General features: G+C 37.3%; 1 protein-coding gene across 1 annotated transcript; it reads right to left on the reverse strand.

Annotated features, from left to right (window-relative positions):
* Nucleotides 1-4730: 4730 nt before the first annotated feature.
* DRAM1 (DNA-damage regulated autophagy modulator 1) lies at nt 4731-19249 on the reverse strand. Its single transcript, XM_010143913.1, has 7 exons — nt 19171-19249; nt 14887-14964; nt 13433-13575; nt 9379-9556; nt 8276-8334; nt 6977-7069; nt 4731-4778 (listed from the first exon to the last, which is right to left on the reverse strand). Exons 1-7 carry the CDS (start codon nt 19247-19249, stop codon nt 4731-4733), a joined length of 678 nt encoding a protein of 225 aa, XP_010142215.1.
* Nucleotides 19250-19408: the final 159 nt, after the last annotated feature.

Consider the following 19408-nt stretch of genomic DNA (forward strand, 5'->3'; position numbering starts at 1 on the left):
TGCCAGAAGTCTACTGAATCTACCGAGTGAAATGGACCTTCTTTGAAATAGGGTAGGAAAAACTTCCCAAGGGAAGTGGCTTAATAATGACAGCTGAATTGCAGCCTGTGCCAGCACTAACTGCAGCAAGTGGCTCCTTTGATTTAGACAAGTAATTTTAATATTGAAGTTGCTGTGAAACTCCGTCTTGCAGCAGCAAGACATACTTACTTACATTAAGGCAGGAAGGGATGGCAACGAAACCCAGATCTGACTTGTTTTCCACAAAGGCATAATAAAAAAATCATTTAACTGGGTCTCCAGATAACTATTAAAGCCAGTTAAAGCTACCTACAAAACTATCCTACTTGCTAGCAGCAATAATAATTTCTTCCAGAACACAGAAAATAAGCCCTCATCATGTGGTCTCCTAGTGCCATCTATTGTGTTCAGGGAAAAATACAGATACCAAACGTAGAAGCTGCCTGTTTTCTTTTTTAAGTGTGAGAAACGCTTTCTGCATTACAGAACCAGTCAGAAAACATAGCCAAAGCTCATGAAGTCACTTCTGTTTCTTTATAAAACCCAGCAATTATTACCATTTATGGGTATTACAGCAGCATGCAGGACTCTAACCGCTGCCAGGCTTCACCATGACAATACTGTTTGTGTATGCAAGCATGGACCATGTGGGCACACACACACAAACACAGTGAAAGACAGACCCAGCTGTGACAGTTTTACTCAAAGCTATGGAAATCTTATAAATTAAATCCTACTGCAACTTCCTTACACTATGTCAAATTTCTCCCAATTAAAGGGACATCAGCTCATCTTCCAAGGAAATGAATGTTACCCGTTCTTAAAATCCAAGCATCGTGCTGTCTTTCACCATTTCTTGGAGGAGAACAGCTCTTCCAGTTCTTCCATCTTCTTCCAGAGAGAATATTTGTAGGGGTCGTTGTAAACCATTAGGATCAGCTCACCAAACCCAAACACTCTCAAGTCTTGAAGCAGACCTTCCAAAACCTGAAGGCTTGTGAAAATGTGGTGTCCATGTTGAGACTAAGACTTACAAAGCAGTTGAAAATACCAAGCTCTTGAATGTCTTTTACAAACCCCACACTGAAATGTCCAAAATTTTCTAATGTGTGTTACCAGAATCCCTCTAGTCTGCTTGAAACTTTTGCAACCAGTATTTACTGACAGTAATAAACCCCTTGCCTTTAAGATCGTTTTACTACTGTCAAATATTTGCTGCAGTCAGAGATAAGGCAGTATGCAAACAGAGCAGATCAGAAATAAAAAATTAGAATACCTTATGAGAAAAAACAAAGGTGCAGCGGTGATCACTGGCTGAGCACACATGGGACAGAAGAGCAGTGCAAGTAACAGTGTCGTAAGACACAGGGGGGTTTAGGTATTCGGAGTCGAGTGAGTTTCATCCTTACATGATTTGGAACTGTGATAGAGACCATGATGGCAGTATTTCATCAGTAGATCAAGATTCACAACCTAGCAAAATCAGGCCTTTGGAATGAGAAATGATTTAGCATGATCGCTAAAAGTAACAACAAAGTTCGTGTGATTTGCTGCAGTTTATGCGAAAGAAGTTTCTTAATCACTCACGACGAGCTGACAAATAGAAAACATCACACAGATGTAGAGGGTGAAAACAGAGTAGAAGGTGAAACTACTTCTAGCATAGCTCCCAATAAAAAAATAGCTATTTCTTGTTGCTAAGAAATATGAAAATATAGAAAAGGGCTGTTGCAAAGGAACAGACATGTACTGTGACATTGTCTGGACCAACCTGTAGAGATCACTGGATTGTAAAATTTAAACAGCGGCATTTAACAGGAGTCATCCACAGCTAAAATGGTACACCTTGCTAGAATAAATTTTATTTTCAATTGCTTGCCACTTCTCAACCCGTATTTCAACTGAAAAAATAATTGGGATCTTGACTGAATAGCTGCCTGGAGACAGAGAATAATCAAAGTTTTTTCAACAGTTGTTCACAGCACAAATAAAAAGATAATAATCTGTTCTCTCCATCTGCATGTTGATGCACATTGATGTTTTTGGCCTAACAAATTAAATAAAAGGCAAACTGTTGGTGGCACATTCTTTTTGGTCATGCATGTAACATATAAAAACGTGTCGTGATAAAGCTCAGAAGAATGGAAAGAATTTCATTCAGTAGTTCTTCAGTACTTGAATTAACATGTTGAATTCAGTTGAATTCAGTAGGGCAACGAAGCTGGTGAAGGGTTTGGAGAACTTGTCCTATGAGGAGCCACTGGAGCTGGAACTGTTTACTCTGGAGAAGAGGAGGCTCAGGGGGGACTTCATTGCTCTCTACAATTACCTGAAAGGAAGTTGTAGGGAGGTGGGGGTCAATCTCTTCTCCCCTATTAAGAATGACAGGACGAGGGGCAATGGCCTCAAGTTGCGACAGGGGAGGTTTAGGTTAGATATTAGGAAAAATTTCTTTACAGAGAAGGTTGTGAAACATTGGAACAGGCTACCCAGGGAAGTGGTGGAGTCCCCATCCCTGGAAGTGTTTAGAAACCGTGTGGATGTGGTGCTGAGGGACATGGTTTAGGGACCCTGGCAGTGCAGGGGGAATGGTTGGACTCGATGATCTTAAAGGTCTCTTCCAAACAGATGATTCTATGATTAAATAAGATTATCTTCATTTAGCCATTTTCCCTGAAAAAACATTTTTTTCCCCTCTTCTCTTTAGGAGACTGTAAGTATTGTAAAGCCTGGCAGGCTGGATTCGATTCTTTTGAGAAGGGTGGAGTGTTAAGAGATTAAATAAGTGTGAACTTGTTTCAGAAGCCTTGTATCGGGCTATAATGTTCTCTTAGTGTTCTCTCCCCTTGAAACTTGTGAAATTTATTGTGGTGATTTCCTGCCCAAATCAGATCAATACCAATAATTCTTTTCCTGTTTAAGTGTACTTAGATTCAATATAAAAACACTCTAATATTAGTAAAGGCTGAACTTCAAGTTCAGATAATTTCTTTTACCCATGTAAAGTGTATCAACTGAAATTGGTATCATTTGAAATAACAACTTCAAGCTCCTTATACTTTAGTTTAAGAAAACTAGGAATAAAAATCAATAAGAGAATACACAATGCACTAAGAAATACGGTCTTTTCTCAAGAATAACAGGATGTCTCTTCTTGTGGTTGGTATACATATTCTTGTGAGTATTTCAGATCTTCACCGGAAGGAACATGTGCCCCTTACAGGCTACCTAGTCAGCGAGACCTAGTTTTGCATTTAGTCAGTACTGGATTTGATTTTTAACATGATCCTCTGCAACACAACCTGAATACTGTAGAAAGCAAATCTGCCAGTGAAAATTGTTTTTATTATTTTTATTTTGAAGAACTTATAAAGAAAATGTGGACTCTTTTAAGTTGTAAACCAGCCAAATTTAATACAGTTTAAAATACACAGTAAAGGAAATATCACAGAGAACTAGTCTGAAGACATCACTCTTCACAACTCTGATTTGTTTTACCTCATGGAAAATTAACAACTGAAAATCATCCATATTTCTGCATAAACTGTAATAGACCATGAAAAATGTAATTTTCAGAGAACTTGACTGACAGCCAAGTGGTTAATGCACTAAATGGAGGTAGGGAATTGGTCCAAAAAAGACCCTTCTGCCTCCAGGTACTTGTAACATCTGACTTCTCAATTAGTTCCTTCCCTAGTCCTTCTTTACAGAAGTAAGTTTATAGCAGCAAATATGTCGTATCTTCACTACAGAAACCCTCTGGAATTCTTTTTTCCTTCAGTTATATATATGTAACACTCCTACACATATAACTGAACACCTGAGAACTACTGGTACCTCTTCTTGTTTTCCGTTCATTCCCAATGACTTTTTGGAGGCTCTCTTAATTCCATCATTGTAGGTTAAAACACAGGCTGCAAAATTTCTGCTTTGTATTAACCAAATTGCAGAAAGATTTCTCTCTCGTTGATCGTGCATAAATGTAAATTTTCCTTCTATTCCCACTTCAGTTTTAAGCTTCCTCTGACCAGCAGTATGTAAAGGGGAAAAAGGTGTAGGCTTTAATGTACAACACACATTGCAGCGATGAATTAAATTCATCATTAGATTAGAAAACATTCTGCAAGCAATATTGTTTAAATTTCTCCTGTGACTTGTATTTGTAAAGAGCGTCCACTATCAGAAACGTGTAGCATAGTGTTGCAGTCAGCTAACTGCAGTTTTCCAGCTTTGAAACAAAGATGCCCGCTTCTGTTCACACCCTCCGTCCACAACCCTTGCAACTTACGAGAGCAGGAATTCAGCCTTAGTGTTTTCCATTGTCTTTAGCCTTTCCTAACTACCTGCAAAATGTACTTTCTCAAGTTTAAACCTAATGTTACTATTCAGACTATAACAAATGGAATAGGATGGATACGTCCAAAAGGGAAGAGCTGAGGGGATCAGAAATCTTTGAATGACTTTCAAGTGCTTCTACAGATTGCCTCCATTACAGTATTTTTAATATATCAAACAGTAAAAAATTACAAAATATTGCAAAAAAAGCAGCAAGAACATTGCTGTGGGTTTTCAAAATGTTTTAGTGGATGCCATTATAGATATTGTGGAGTTAATGGCATGGGTTCTTTATAAATCCCTGTCCCTCTGCAACATTTTCTGTAAGTAAAAAGAAACGTAGAATATTCATTTATATAAAGTGTAATTTTTTTCTACCAGGAGTCTTCATGTATCTCTGTTGATATCCTTACAGTAACGCTCTAAAAGAAAAATAAAGCAAGATCAGCTTAGGATAAATTAATTTTACAGTTCTGCAATATAAAGTACAAAGAGATAGAACAAAAATAATGTATTGAAGCAAAATACATACTGTGAGAAAAAAAGAAGGATTATTTTTCTTGGAGTTTGGTGATTGTTTTTTCTGAATTAATAGTTCGGCTTTTTGTGAGCATTGATCAAGGCAAAAAGAAGATAGAGTCTAAAAAATCAAACATAATGTCGGATTTCATGCTCATTTTTCATCTGTAATTTAAAACACCTGCATTTCTATTTAGTTTAATTCCATCACTTTTTCTTAATTATTATGTTCACAATATTTATATATATATTTAACCTTTCAATTTTCAAGACTTTGGGATCTGTGATCCAAAGCAGACTTATTAACTAATTCAGCTGCTCTGAGGACTACAGCATTGTCTGCAGATCCATATCTCCAAGAACAGAGTCTGACTTTCTATAAAAGAGATACCATCATACATGCAGACCACAGAGAGCGATGGACTGGCAATAAACACCTCCCCCCAAAACAGTAAATTGAATTATGCATGCATTTCTGAATAGTACTTCAATATTTTTGTCAGTTTTAGAAGCCAATTGTATGCCTTTATGATAATGTGTTTTATAATTTTTAACAATTCCTTTTTTCAAAAGCATTTTGTCCTGCAGAACCTAGCTTTTTGCATTTTAGGGTGGTGGGTTTGGGTTTTTTTTTCTATAATAAGGAAAAGCCCTACAGCCGTGTTCTATTCAGTACTATATCAGGCAAAATCAAACACATACTGAAATGTTCGCAGTCAGTTAGCAGAATATGTTAACTCTGAATCCTTAGTTGAAAACTGATTTCTGTATATGCTTATTAAAGTTATGTACAGATTACATATAAACATTAAATGTTTCCATGCTGAGCAAGCACGTAAGTGAAGAAGCAAGTAAATTCATTACAAAGTTTGACATGATCTGATGTCAAACTTTGTTTTAATACTAGAGGACTTAGAGGGTTCTCACTATTTTTCCTCCCTTCTCACCTCCGCAAATCCTGGATATGGTTTCCAGCAATTCATCACAGAACCAGCTGGCTCACATATGTGACCTCAATTATTAGTTCTACAGTTATGCAAGTGCTTGGATCTAGTTTTCAACTTTCTCAGCCTTGTGTGAGACAATGGTATACATGAAAAAACTACATGTGGGGTATGACGTCTGCAATGATTAGAACTGAGTTAGTTCATCCCTGTAATGACGGTATAAAGAAGCAGTTCTCAGTCTACCACCTTAAGCTCTCTACTCCAGTTTCACAGAGATCCAACTACTTTATGAAGCAAACAAACATCCAGAAGTCCGAAAGGATAAGGGGGCCATCATTCTCCCGACACCTACAGTAATATCCAGGAGATTTTGTCCTCAAATCTCCACAAGGCACTTGCCATAAGCAATGCTTCTTTAATACTTCTTAACAAGTTAAGCCTCACACATCGGTACTTTCAGCATTGTATCTCTGTACCAAACAAAAGCCCCATGAAACACTGCAGCTAGAAGATGCTGTGTAAACCACAACAGCTGGTGAGGCAAACCTTGAGAAAGCAAGTTCAAGACATGCCTTTCACATATCATGTAGAAGTGGTTTCTTTTTAACTGACCTAATATTTTGTATTCCTTAAAGTCAGGGTTAATGCATCACCAGATCCAGCTACCCATAGGAGAAGGTTTTCACGTCAAAACTTTTCAAAAAGTATTTTGTATTCTTCACATTGTGAGGAAACATTCATGAAAACATGTAATTTTTAAAAAGAAAAGAAACACCTATGTTTGAAATGCACTGGGTTATTATATAAAATCCCTCAGGCAGAAAGAAACGTAGTTGCAGTTGCATCATTTATTTTGGTATAATGTCACTTTTAGAGGGCCTCTTCCTACAAAGAGAGTAGTAGATAAGATATTAATTTACTGAATAAAGACCAGACACCTATTAAACTGACCTATAAGAGTGATTTTTATGATTTAAAACCCAGGGGGAAAATATTCATTAGGTATACAGAAATCAGTTCTGTGACTGATAATATTTTTTTCTGTATAGCTTTGGTATATCTAGCTGAGATAAAGAATGGTAATTTTCTATTGCATTTGTTGTTACACAATTCATAGCACTTCTTAGTCACTGCTAAAATATGCAGATACCAACCTGAAAATCTCTAATGAATGTTAAAAAGAAGAAGATAAAACCAAAGGCCACTGTCCATTCACAGATTGCACTCAGAAAGTGATAGGTGTAATCCTGATGGAATGAGACATAAAATAAATATCCGGCTAAAATAGATAAATAAAATGATTGTGTAACACTATAAAAAGAGATGTTTCCTTCTGTAAATTCGACAAACATTCTAAGGCTTACGACTCATCATCTCAATACCCTGTTCTATAAAAGTCAACAGTATATTTATCAAGGTTGCATATGTTCCATTAAGCAACAAGTCTTGTGCACTAACAAAAAATAGCACAAGAAAACTACAACTAGCACAAGATCAAAACATAGCTTGGATATAATTTGCACCAGAAAAAATTTAGTTCTTACATGAAGGATAAAGTGCCCATATTCAAAACTTTTACTCAAAGCCACTGAGTTCAGTAGTACTACTACTTATAGTAAATTCTCAGGATGTTTTCAAATGGAGGGCTACCCTTGTATGACAGTTCCTGACAAGACCTTTGTTTTTAAGTAGACCATCACAGAACACCTATGTAATATGAAATAAACAGAATGTGAAGTGTTTCTTAACAGGCCATCAACAATTATGTGATCTGTTTCAGTAAAAACATTCTCTCATCCTTGCATCTCAAGTAACAAAAATCCTCGAGAGGTATATATTACTTAGATCTCTAACTCGTGAAAATTCACCTTGCCACTGTTTGGTTGAAGTACATTTGCCAAGTTTGCTTTTCAGGCAGGATACATTCTCTGCGTTGTTTAACTTGCTTTTTTAATACCTCCGTGTAGCAAAGTTTGTCCAAAAATAAAATGTATTTTTCATAGTTACCATTCTGAGAACACTGCAATCAATTCAAATACCTAATATGGACTTTAGTATGCTTCAGGTCAGACACCCAGTGTTTATCACAATAGTACGGACTGTTTAATAAAGAATGGTGAAAAAAACAAGAAAACCAATGCTGTAAAAAAACCTCAAAAACGTTAGAATCAAACTGGTAATTTCATTTCCAAGAAATGTCACTATAAAGGGAAATAGAATTCACTTCCAGAATACCTTTTATCTTTTTGTTACCCAAGCTGCACAGATTTCTAATGAAGAAATAACTGGAAACGAGCATTGCATGATTCAGTATGATTTCACAAATTTGTTCATGATAATGTACTATTTAAAGTCTCTAAAGCATCTGTAACGCTACACACTTTTAAACTAACACAACAGCATAACCCAAATCATATGATAGAGGGTAAGTTGGCTACCTATTGAGTTTTTACCTTCTCATCTGGAGTCCAATCAATTTTTGTCATGGAAATTCGTGAAGCAAACACAATCACTGGGGAAAACACAGTGTAAAGGAAACTACGGAAGTTTAGTGAGTAATAGTGACAATGCCTGCTTACAAAAAAAGACCCCATCTGCCCCTTCTGTAACAGAGGAGATCCTGAACAACCAGAATATCAAACCAAAGAATTAAAAAGACAAGTAAATGAAACACATTATTGAAAGGCAACTGACAGCAGCAATCAAAACAAATTTCTGCACAAATAAAGGTTTCTGTTAGTTCTTCTAAATTACAGAGGGAAAGGGAGACACTCCAAAACTTAGATCACATCCATGACTGAGAACTGTGGGAGTAGAGTCCTGCATTGTTGGAAGGAAAACCCAGTGGTTTCCATTGGTCCACAACAGGTGCCTCGATATATTTGCACAACTTTCAAGACTGGGGCCTTCTTTAAAAGCCCATTAAAAGCTGCCGAAACCAAAAGCAGGCTGTAGGTGGCTGGCTGATGTGATGATCTGCTGCCACCAATTTTCAACACTGGCAGATCATGTAAAGACTAATAAAATCAATGGGATGACTCTAATTTCTACAGGCCGTGGGAAAAGTCAGTAAGTGTGTTGACTGTGTCTCTAGGGGAGGCATCTAAAGAAGCCAAGCTCCAACCAACGGGATCAAAAGCATGTGCTTAGGCTTGGAGAAAATCTTGTGTATGCCAACTGTATTTTATATGTCCATCTATTATGTTCATTTTAGAAGCAGTGCCCCCCTTTGCAAGCCCTTCTCCGTACCCTCCTTCGAATGAAGGAGGTTGGAAAGTTGGTCTAGCTTTATTATCGTATCATTCTATGAAGAACTTTGGGGTATTAGATTTAAACATACCACTGAAAGAAGAGAGAGTTTTTTAGAAGACCCTGAAATCCATCTCTGCTATTAAAGGTGTCTTGACATGTTATGTGCATTATTATGGTAGAAATATTAGGGAGCCCTAAGCAAAGATTCTAACCTCATTTTCCTCCTTTATCAGCAATGGCTTAACTTTAAAGGAAAATCATGGACGCGTAAAGGGAAAACCGTGGGATACACTATAAAGGATACTGGGAATGAACGCAATGCATGATATTACAGCTATGGCCATCCTTATGTGACACACAAAGTAAGTGTTCCACTGCGGACAGGACTTGTAAGAGATTATAGACTGAAGTGTAATGTATACAACGCCCGAGCCAAACGCCACCAAAGCTCCTATGTCATGGACGCTGGGAACAGACAGCTCCTGGAATGAGAATCAGCACAATGGTTAGCTGCTACTGTTTGTACAGTGGTAGGAATCAATGAGCCCAGAGGAGATGGTAGCCACACTATGCTGGACATGTATAAGCAGTGGGAAACAGCCCATTCTTGAAGCAGTCTACACAGGGAAGGTGAAAGAAAATGGAGAAAGTAGTTCCGAGAAGTAAAATAAACATGTCCAAAGCCACCAGGTCGAAGTCTTTTTCAATGTTCACATGAAAGTGTAGATTTATTTTAGAGCTGTTCAACAGCTGGTCTATTACCAGTTAATGTTTCCACAAACAGGAAATGGCTTGTGTTTTCCTTCAGAGGTTCCTATACCTCCTTTTCCCCTTTACCCTGTCAAAGATTTTCATACTTTTGCAGTGAAAGTCTAATCTGCATTTGTGTGGCCATTCTCTAACTAACAAACACTCATAACTAACATACTCTAACTAACAGTAAAATTTAATGGGAGCTGTTCTAAATAGTGACTGCTATAGCTCTGTCCCCTACCCTCTGGTGGCCAACCACAAGGCTCCAGGAAATAAGTTAGCAGAAAATTAGATATATACATACTAAAAAAAAAAAGAATAAAAGTTACCTAAAATAAGCTTTTTATATGAAGGTCTTTCACTGCCAGTCTCTTGAATTATTCAGCCAGTTTACTCTACCCCACATCATCAGCCACTTTTATTCAAGTTTCACAACACGAGAAAGTCTGTATAAAATCATAGTATCACTATAAGTGGCCCATACTTTTGTAATAGCCTACCTATGAAAGGTTCTCTCCTTTAAAACACAAGTAGAATATCTATTAACAAAACAGATGAAGATTCCAGAGAAATTATTGTATTCTAAACGTTTCAAAAAATTACAAATACAAAGTTACGCTTCTTTGGAATCCAATAATGGACAGGTAAGTTAGCTTTAAAGCTCCTTTGTCTCTCCGGAGCATAGCAAAACACGTGCTATGATCTGACCTACTACAGTTCTATTTTAGTGATACATGAAAATACATCTATACTCTTTCATTACATACGTTAGTAGCTTTCCTGCTTGGAGGCCACAGTTTTCTTTGTCTTGTAATGGTGATTACATTCACGTGCTCTCTCACATTCTCTTCCCCTTGCTTTTCTTTATACTCATTCCCTTCTACCTCTATGTGATGTATTAAGTTCTTTCAGGTTTTAAAGCATGTCCTCACACAGGTATTTAAGTGGCATCTCATCTGTACCTGCATTTCTTCCCCTCTGTCCCACATTTTGCCTTCTATATAGAAATGACAAGATTTGGTATGGAAAGCATTAAGCAAGTGTAACTGTTGGTTTTTTGCTTTTAGTCCCTCACACCCCACCCCCACCATACAGAGCTTTTCTAACATGGCTCTCATCATTGCTCCTATTAAACTGCCACAGCTTCCCTAAAAGGCCCTTCACACTCAACCGCTGCAGAACCTGGGAAATTTTGCTACCTCTGCTACAGTAAGCCTTCTAAGCTTTCCAGTCAGACAGGAGGATCTCTCTTTAATCATGTGCAATGTCTAATGGGCAAAACCAGACCTGCTAAGACCTGGTGTTTCACTTCGCCCTATTCATTAAGGGCTACCATATTTTTTCCTGCCATATCCAATTATCTTCTTAAAGCTAACTCTCCACTGTCTTTCAGTCCTGTATTTCAAGCATTATGTTATTTAAAACCGAGAACAAACACCTTCTTCATTACTTATTTTCTCAGAAACCCTTTTGCTTTTAGGACACAGTCCTAGTGTTTTCTCCCACCTTGTTCCTCATTTTTGCTAAGTGTTCAGAGATTAATGCCATTAAAACCCCATGTTACATATCATACCTTACCTTGAAGAAAAACAGGTGTAAAAAATTTCGCTACAGCTACTACTATGCTACTTAAAAGATTCACCACAAGTGGCACTAGATTTCAGTAAATAAAAGGAAACCTTAAATATTTCCAGTATAATTTCACACTGAAGCCTTTTCAACAAATGAGGTATTTTGCTGTGGGGAAAGAGAAAATGAACGGATGTCCAATAGTGTTAATCACCGTCTACTATGGTACTCAGGTATGGTGTTAGCTCAGCGGATGGGGTAAAATTAGTGTTAAGAAACAAACATGAATGTGAATTTTCTGCGTGATCTACTGATTAGAAGGACTAGACTGAACATTGAAGAAATAACTTCTAATTTCAGCTTTGCTTTGGTCTCCTGACCTGAAGCAGTCACCTGACCTTGAGCAAGTCTCACGGCCTCTTCATGTCTCAGTAATTCTGCTGGTAAATGGGGATAAGAATGAACTGTTCACTAGTTGTACACTATACAGCTAAAAGACCAAAGACTGGCACCATTTCCATCTTTCTGGGCAATTAAGCATGCCCAAAAATCTGCTAGATCAGATCTTTAGATAGATTATATCCTTACAGTGTTCTGGACCCTTCCTATAAATGGTGCATAACGTGGAAAGTAAGGTCAAAGCAGAGGAAAGAGAAATTAGATGAGGAAGAAGTTTATGAACAGGCACTGAGAGGCAACAGAGATTAGATAAGAACCAATGTTATAACTGTCAAGGGGCCCCTTTGGAAACTTTAGGATCAAAGTTTCTGCTTCCCTGACTCTCTCAAATTATTTTGCATTCCTGATTTGTCTCTTCCTTATTGAAGGTGAGTTTGTTTTCTGTTTCAGTCAAGCAATACTGTTTCCTGTCATCTAAACTTTCTTTTGTGACACATGTAAATTATAATAATAATCGTAGAAGTAAAATAGCATGCTTCAAAAAGACTGCAGTGCCTATAGTGCTTGTAATCCACATGCATTGCCTGGAGGTAAAATGAAAAAGTGCAAGATACCCATCTGAGGCAGAGGTTTTTGTCGGAAAATACCATGTCGATTACATGCAGAATTGTATTGGCTGTTGAAGCCCTGACAATCCTTATTTTCAATGTCTCTGTATACTTTCAGGTCACCATACGGGCGCCACAGCATTTACCAAAATATTTCCCAAGGTAGACCATCCTTTATAAGAAATAATTCAGCTGTTTCGACAGATTTAAAGGCAACATCTCAAAACAGCTACCAATTAAACTTGACTTGCTCCTCAGCTGAAATTGTCAGTGCAATTGTCCTAACAGTTCTTTGTGTCAGAATCTACCCAATCACATGCTTCCTCGCTAGAAGAGGTGAAAAGAATAATGCAATTCAATATTTTTCCTCTCTATTGAATTTTATTTCTGACACTGAGGACTGGACCTCTTTGACTTAAAATGAGATGTTTTATCCATCCCTTCTAGCAAAGTGAGTGGTAACTCTACATGTCTCTATCAAAAGACTCAACATGTTGTTATGTCATCTCCTACAGACTCAAAACAATGGGCTAATATCGTGCGTGGTGTTCTAACCTGTCAGATTAAGTGTAGGTCATTCTGTAGAAGATGTTACTAGTGTGTGTGCCACCATTTAGTTAAAAACACAGGTCCTTTTGCAAGTCTGACTCATTCTGACCTACCTGACTGTAAGCAAACTAAACTGCAAAGCTTTTTTACAGTAAAATTTTCATAGTAAAAATTTTACAGCAAAAGCACCTGTATCATTTTCTCATGCAGATATGTTACAAGACAAGCTCAGACACACACAATAAAAAACTTCTCAAACACACATAAATATACAAGCAAAAACTAGCATAGAGGAAAAAATAAAATCTGTATTTTTAAAGCTACTGAAAAAAAGCAGGAGCAAGAAGGACATTCTTACTCCATTTGCCAAGTATCCACTTTAGTATACAACACTCAGATGTTAACCATTCTTACCTATTTGATTTTTTAACTGTTAAAACAATTTTAGTTCCATTCATGATATGAAAGTTACAGTCATACCTGAAAAGTTGCAACTATGCCCATTCCAGTACAGCCCATCAATCCAATACATAATGAAAACACGTTGCATGAAGATTGAACAAAGTGCAATGACTCGTTTTGCTTCTCTATTAATAAATATCTGATGTACATTGTAATTGCAGCTGAAAAACAAAAAGTACAGATGTTGTTCAGTGATCACATATTGCTTACATTTTAACACCTTGCCTTATAACACAGTAGTATAGAGAATAAAATTTTAAGCATAATGCAATAGATAATACTGCCTTTAAGTCTCCTGGGGTGAAGAAGAAAGGTAGTAAATGTCAGATGTATTCCTTTCAGATAGACCTGTCTTAATGTTACCTTAGTCTTAACATTGCACATTAGTGCTTTCTAGAAATAACTCCCCATCACTTTGAGAAAAACACTGACTTAAATCCCATTCTCCTGCACGTTTTAGGCACAGAGGCATTCCACATTAGTGATAGATGTTAGAGAGATGAACCCTAAGTTGTTAAGTGTGAGAATTTATTCTGCTCTGATACGCAGTCTTGTACCAGAACATACAATGGATGCCCTGAAGAATTAATACATTTCTGTAGACTGTAAAGAGAAAAAAACATAACCAGCTGTGTATCTAGAAAATATTTTCAAAGCTTTTAGACCAATTCTGGCTGCTCTTTAGTACAACAGCATCCTCAAACCACTACACAAAGATTTTATTCCAACCTATATGACCCCAATATGCAGTTCACTCCTGACAAACACCTCTACTGAATTAGAAGATGGTGGTTCATCAGGATATGATAAGGTGGGTTCCACAGTTCAGTAACACAGAACATAGTTTTGGTCTATTTATAGTTGGAAAAATAAATCAGGTAACTTTGTACAGGCACTATGAAAAAACTTGGCAAAACATACCAAGATAGTATGACTGAGTAAGGCTCTTAGAAAAGGTAAAATACGTGATTTTTCCTTTGCGTGAAGGCCATCATGGTCTACATGTATACAGAGAGGGGTACATAGCTCTTGATCCTCTACCCCCTAAAAGAGAATAGAAAATGCCAAACTCCCTGTTACAAGGCCAGTAGACATTCAGCAGAGGAGTAGGCACCTTGCAGAGGAAACCAGGTGTTGCTTCAACACTATTTGTCCCTTTGCTGCAGCATCCTAGAACCTAATGCCTCCCTATATCAAAGACACAGTTTTTGCAAAATAATTATGCCATCTTTCTTCCATTTTTACTTCCAGCGGCACTGATGAGGTGCTCTTAAGAGGCAGAAGTGCCTCTAAGCCTGCACTTACAGGCCCTACAGTTCCGGCCCTCTAGACATTTCTTCCATCTATCTCATGCCGCCATTTGACTGTGGAATACTTTTTCTGCAGAATATTGTATGGACTGCAATGTAAGCAGACAGCTTTTGCTAGTTTGCATTTCTTTGCTGTGTTCAAACCAAGTACCTTATACATACCTAAAAGTGCTGAAATATTAATCATAAAACCAAAGATACCACTCTCTGGAGGTTTAGTTCCAGTGTCACTAAAGCAGGAAGAGAAAGATATTAAAAGTTAATTGAGATCCGTGAAACATGAATGAGATGTATACATGAAACCCCAGGAGAAATGTAACTTGTGTGAACTGCTACTAAGTGCATAAGACCCTTAAACATATAAATTGGAATGCTGTCTGCTGCACGCTTGAGCTCCATTTGTAGCACTGAATCTTTCTTTTTAGAAAGAAATCGTATTTTTAGAGTGTACTATTTGAACTGTATTTCTTCCTTTTCTGTGTGCAATATGCAGATGTGACAGAGCAATACTTTGCTCATGAATGACATAAATGATTATATAAATGATGTTTTTAGAAATACCATTTCTTTTATGTACTAAATTAACACTGGAATAGAGTAAAGCAATCTTAGGGCATTCAGTATCCTAGGATGTGAGAGAACTGGGCTTAATTTCCTGGTTTGTTTGAAAGGACTTTATCCCAGGACATCAGTTGCATTCCAATGCCCAGGAAAGTTCCTAGGCACTGTTTAATTTACTAATGTAGATACAGCTTAAGAGTACTCTAGGCCCAAGGTGTTGTAAGTCCCTTTGGCTAATGCAATTCACCCTTATAGGGGATAATTAGAAGTTCATTGGGACAGATAGATGAAGTGTGAGAATATCTACAGAATCTGTACACATACATACATGCATATGTATAGATGAAATATGTCAATATATATGCAAAATACATGATACGAAGAAAATAGAATTCCTTCATCATAGAATCCTTTTCCCTCTTTTTCCCTACGTATGTGCAAACACCCCCCTCAGAGAACGCCCCTTCCTTGCAGGAAGGACATACTCCTCGGAGTATGTGGGTTCAAGTTCCCTCAAAGCCTCTTTCATAGAAGGTGAGCGCTCTGTTGAAAGAATACTGAGATGCCATCACCTCTTTACACTGTTTTTTTATTGTCTAATGTACAACCAGTTGATATCCATTGGAGCAGGCTCTGTTGGTCAAGCCAATTGAAAACATATAGCTCATAATTCTTTACATAATCTGGGTGTGAACTGAGTTTTCAGTTGCTCAGTAGTACTTCTGTGTAAACAGAGGCACCCAAGGAACTCTATTGTCAGAAAAGTAAACACATAAGGATTTTAGCTGATGTCAAAGTTCAGTGGAAACCAAGCAAAGATTCAGAGAACAAAACTTTCCCTTTGATGTATGATGAAACAAGCAGGTACTAGCTAGAGATTTTTTTTAATGTGATTCTAGAAGATTACTATTCTCTTCATGCCAAGAGTGAGGCTGGTTTAGTTTTCAGTGCTAAACTTCTGAACCTACTACTGAGTGCAGCCAAAATGACAGGTGCTCAGCATTGATGCCTGTGCTCTGAACACCCAGAAAGCACTTTCTACGTAAGCATTCTCGAAGATTTTGACAATTTTGTTAAGTTCAAACTGGGAGAATATGACCATATCAAAAGATTAAATTTTTTAGAAGTTAGTATTTGCTCTCAAACACCTTCTATTTTACGGAAGCATTTGTGTAACCAGTTGCCAAGATGATTTATAAAGAATGGGAGGAATCTGAGGGTAAAGGGGGAATCCTAATGAAAAAAATAGAGAGAAAAATCTTGTATTTCTTTTGATTAGATTGGTTCCAAATTCTCTGTCAACAAAAGGTTGGACCAGGCTTTTAGACAAGTTTTGACAACTTCTCAGACATTAAGAATCCCTATTCATCTCTACTTTCTTGTTGTAATGCTTTCTGAAGACTTGCCCCAGCTTGTACTCTGTATAAGCTTTGTGTCTCTTTGATAGTGGAATTGATGAAAAAACATACAGTAACTCATTTTTTCTGTGTGACACTTCTGAAGATCATTTAATCCATGCTTCATTTAGCCCATTTTTAAACATTGAACTTCACATCTTTTCCTCATGTTTCTGGAGGGTTTTCATCAATATGACAAAGGAGTCCATTTTAAAAGTGAGCCACTTGTGACAATCTTGAAGAACTTTTGCAAATCAGAAACAGCTCTGTGCCAAGTACAGCACTGTGATCACTTCAAAGCTTTTGAAGGACTTTAGGTGAGAAGCGAATGGAAGTGGCACATGCAAAGAAAGCTATTTGAAGTTCTTGCAACACTTCACTTCGTAAGAGCAATTCAAATAACCTGAAGAGGCACTGAACTCCATTCATTTTTTTACTTAAGGCTCTTCTCAAGCTAAAGCTTTACAGGTGAATTTTGCTATTGTTGATTTTTAATCACAATAATCTTAATGTATGATTTCAAAAACTTTCATACCAAAAATACTATACAATATCGACAATGTATTTACAAAGTACTACACTGGGCTTTTAAGGACACAGTGCCATATTTTCCACCAAAAAATCCCTGAACCTAAATGAAGACTTAGGTACTTTTTGTTTCACTTCTGGCCTTCTGCTTTGCAAAAACAACAAAAAAATATTTGTGACAGTTACTTTCTCTTAATGAAAAAGAAAACAGCAAATTGCACATGCGAAACAAAAACATGTACTCCTTTATTTGCAATGGTGCATAGAAAAGATGGGAATCCTGTATGAAAAAAAAGTCCCAGATTTGTAAAGATTACATTTTGCCTACAAGGATTCTGATTGATCCAGAGGTACTAACTGGCAGCACATACTTGAAGGAAAATTCCCTTTCCTCTTTCACTTAGAATTCAAACCACCAAGCAGCCACTTCGTCACATCCAAATTAGTTGGGATTTTGACTAGCATGAGCAAAAGAACTAATATAGACACAATGGAATAACCTTTTAGGCTCAGTTGCTAGAAAATACAAAATCATATTCATTTTTATCTACCCAGAAATATACTTATGTGGTTTACTTGATGAGACATTAGTGCAGTTTCTATGACAAAATTATATGTGGTCTTTCATTGTGACAGCTGTCACAAGGTAAACAAAATTAACAAGTTACATCAAGTGATACACATGGTACTTGAGGAATGTAAATAAGAAATACAGAAATCTTGAACTAAAATTTGTCAGTATTTTTCTCCTTCATGAAATGAAATTTCCTCATACAAGCTCTAGTTAATTTTTTAGTTCATTTTAAGTTATTGCACAACTGAAATGTTACAACATTCTTCCTCTTTCTTTTTTATCGTGCTAAGTTTCACTAAATCATGTTCTTAATCCCATGATTCAGCTTCCTAGGCTAAAGCAATGACCTGCAAAATAAGAATATAGTATGACTATTGGCCTAAGCATTTAGGAGGAATCATCATGTTACTTTCAAGTGCACCTTCTGTGTAGATCATATGCTTAGACCATGTGCCTTCAGAATTATTACAGGTTGTTCACCAACAGTATAACCTGAGTCCAGGAAAAAACATGTCCTGTTCTCCCACATATTTTATTCAAGGCCATAGCTTAACATAAGAAATATAATTTGTCAAATTTCTTACTACAGGACCTCAAAATCCTTCTGAGCACAAACCGTATAGTGCGAGTGGACAGAGTTATATCAAATGGTTTATTTTTCTTGGTTAAGAATGGTTAAATATCACTGGTTACAAGCACTTCTGTGTCAGTAAAACTGTGCCTTGTAATCAAGGAAGATCATGAGTATAACCACAATTTTTAAAGCAGTAGGGTATTTGTGCATGTACAAGAAGAAGGCTTTCCAAGAGCTGAGTCCAGATTTGGGGGGATAATTTTACAAAGTTTTGCTAACATAAGCATGAAACCCGACTTTTTTTTGCTCAATTCGAATGAAGCTCAACTTCCTTGTGGGTTGCACTGTCATTTGCACTGTCTCACTTGCTTATGATGACAGACCCTAATTTTCAATCAAATCTCTGTGTATACACAAATCAGGTTAGCAGTCTTCTGAAGTTATGCACATCCATAAAGTCCTTCAAGGAATTAAATCTAGATGTGCCTTGAAAGATGAATTTGAAAGTCTTTTTTAGATCTGCTATATATCAGAGACCACCCTTCGATTTCTGGCTTACATTTAATCTGTTTAGAGCTAATTATTAATAATTTCACAGCTCAGATTTAAATGTTAACATAAGCAATGTATAAACAATGACATATACAGAATTATGCTTAAAGGACTAATGTTATAGAAAAGAGATGCCAGTTGCCTCTCAGGAAGGCTTTTACACTCATTGTTCCTATGCTGAGATTGTAAAAATGTGTTTGTTTGTGGGGGTGTTGGTGTGTGCCCTGCAAAAGCCCTTGTAGGGCTTCGAGTCCTGTTACCATCTCCTGCACTTTGGCTCAGTTCTGGAGTTGCCCGCTTTGGCTCTAGCAGAAGACTCTTTCGCATCCTTCCTCCCATGTCCGTCAGCATTAGTGTCCTGTGGCTGTCAGAGAGGCCTGGGTGCTAGAGGTGTGATAGGGGAAGGCAAAGCACAGTGGGTCTCTGTTCTGCCTCTCCTCTCGGGGAGGCGCTGCCATCGCTGCATCTCCTCCTTCATGGAACCCCACATCCGCGCCG

The sequence above is a fragment of the Buceros rhinoceros genome, unplaced genomic scaffold (assembly GCF_000710305.1).
Source record: "Buceros rhinoceros silvestris isolate BGI_N320 unplaced genomic scaffold, ASM71030v1 scaffold34439, whole genome shotgun sequence".
NCBI classification, from domain to species: domain Eukaryota; kingdom Metazoa; phylum Chordata; class Aves; order Bucerotiformes; family Bucerotidae; genus Buceros; species Buceros rhinoceros.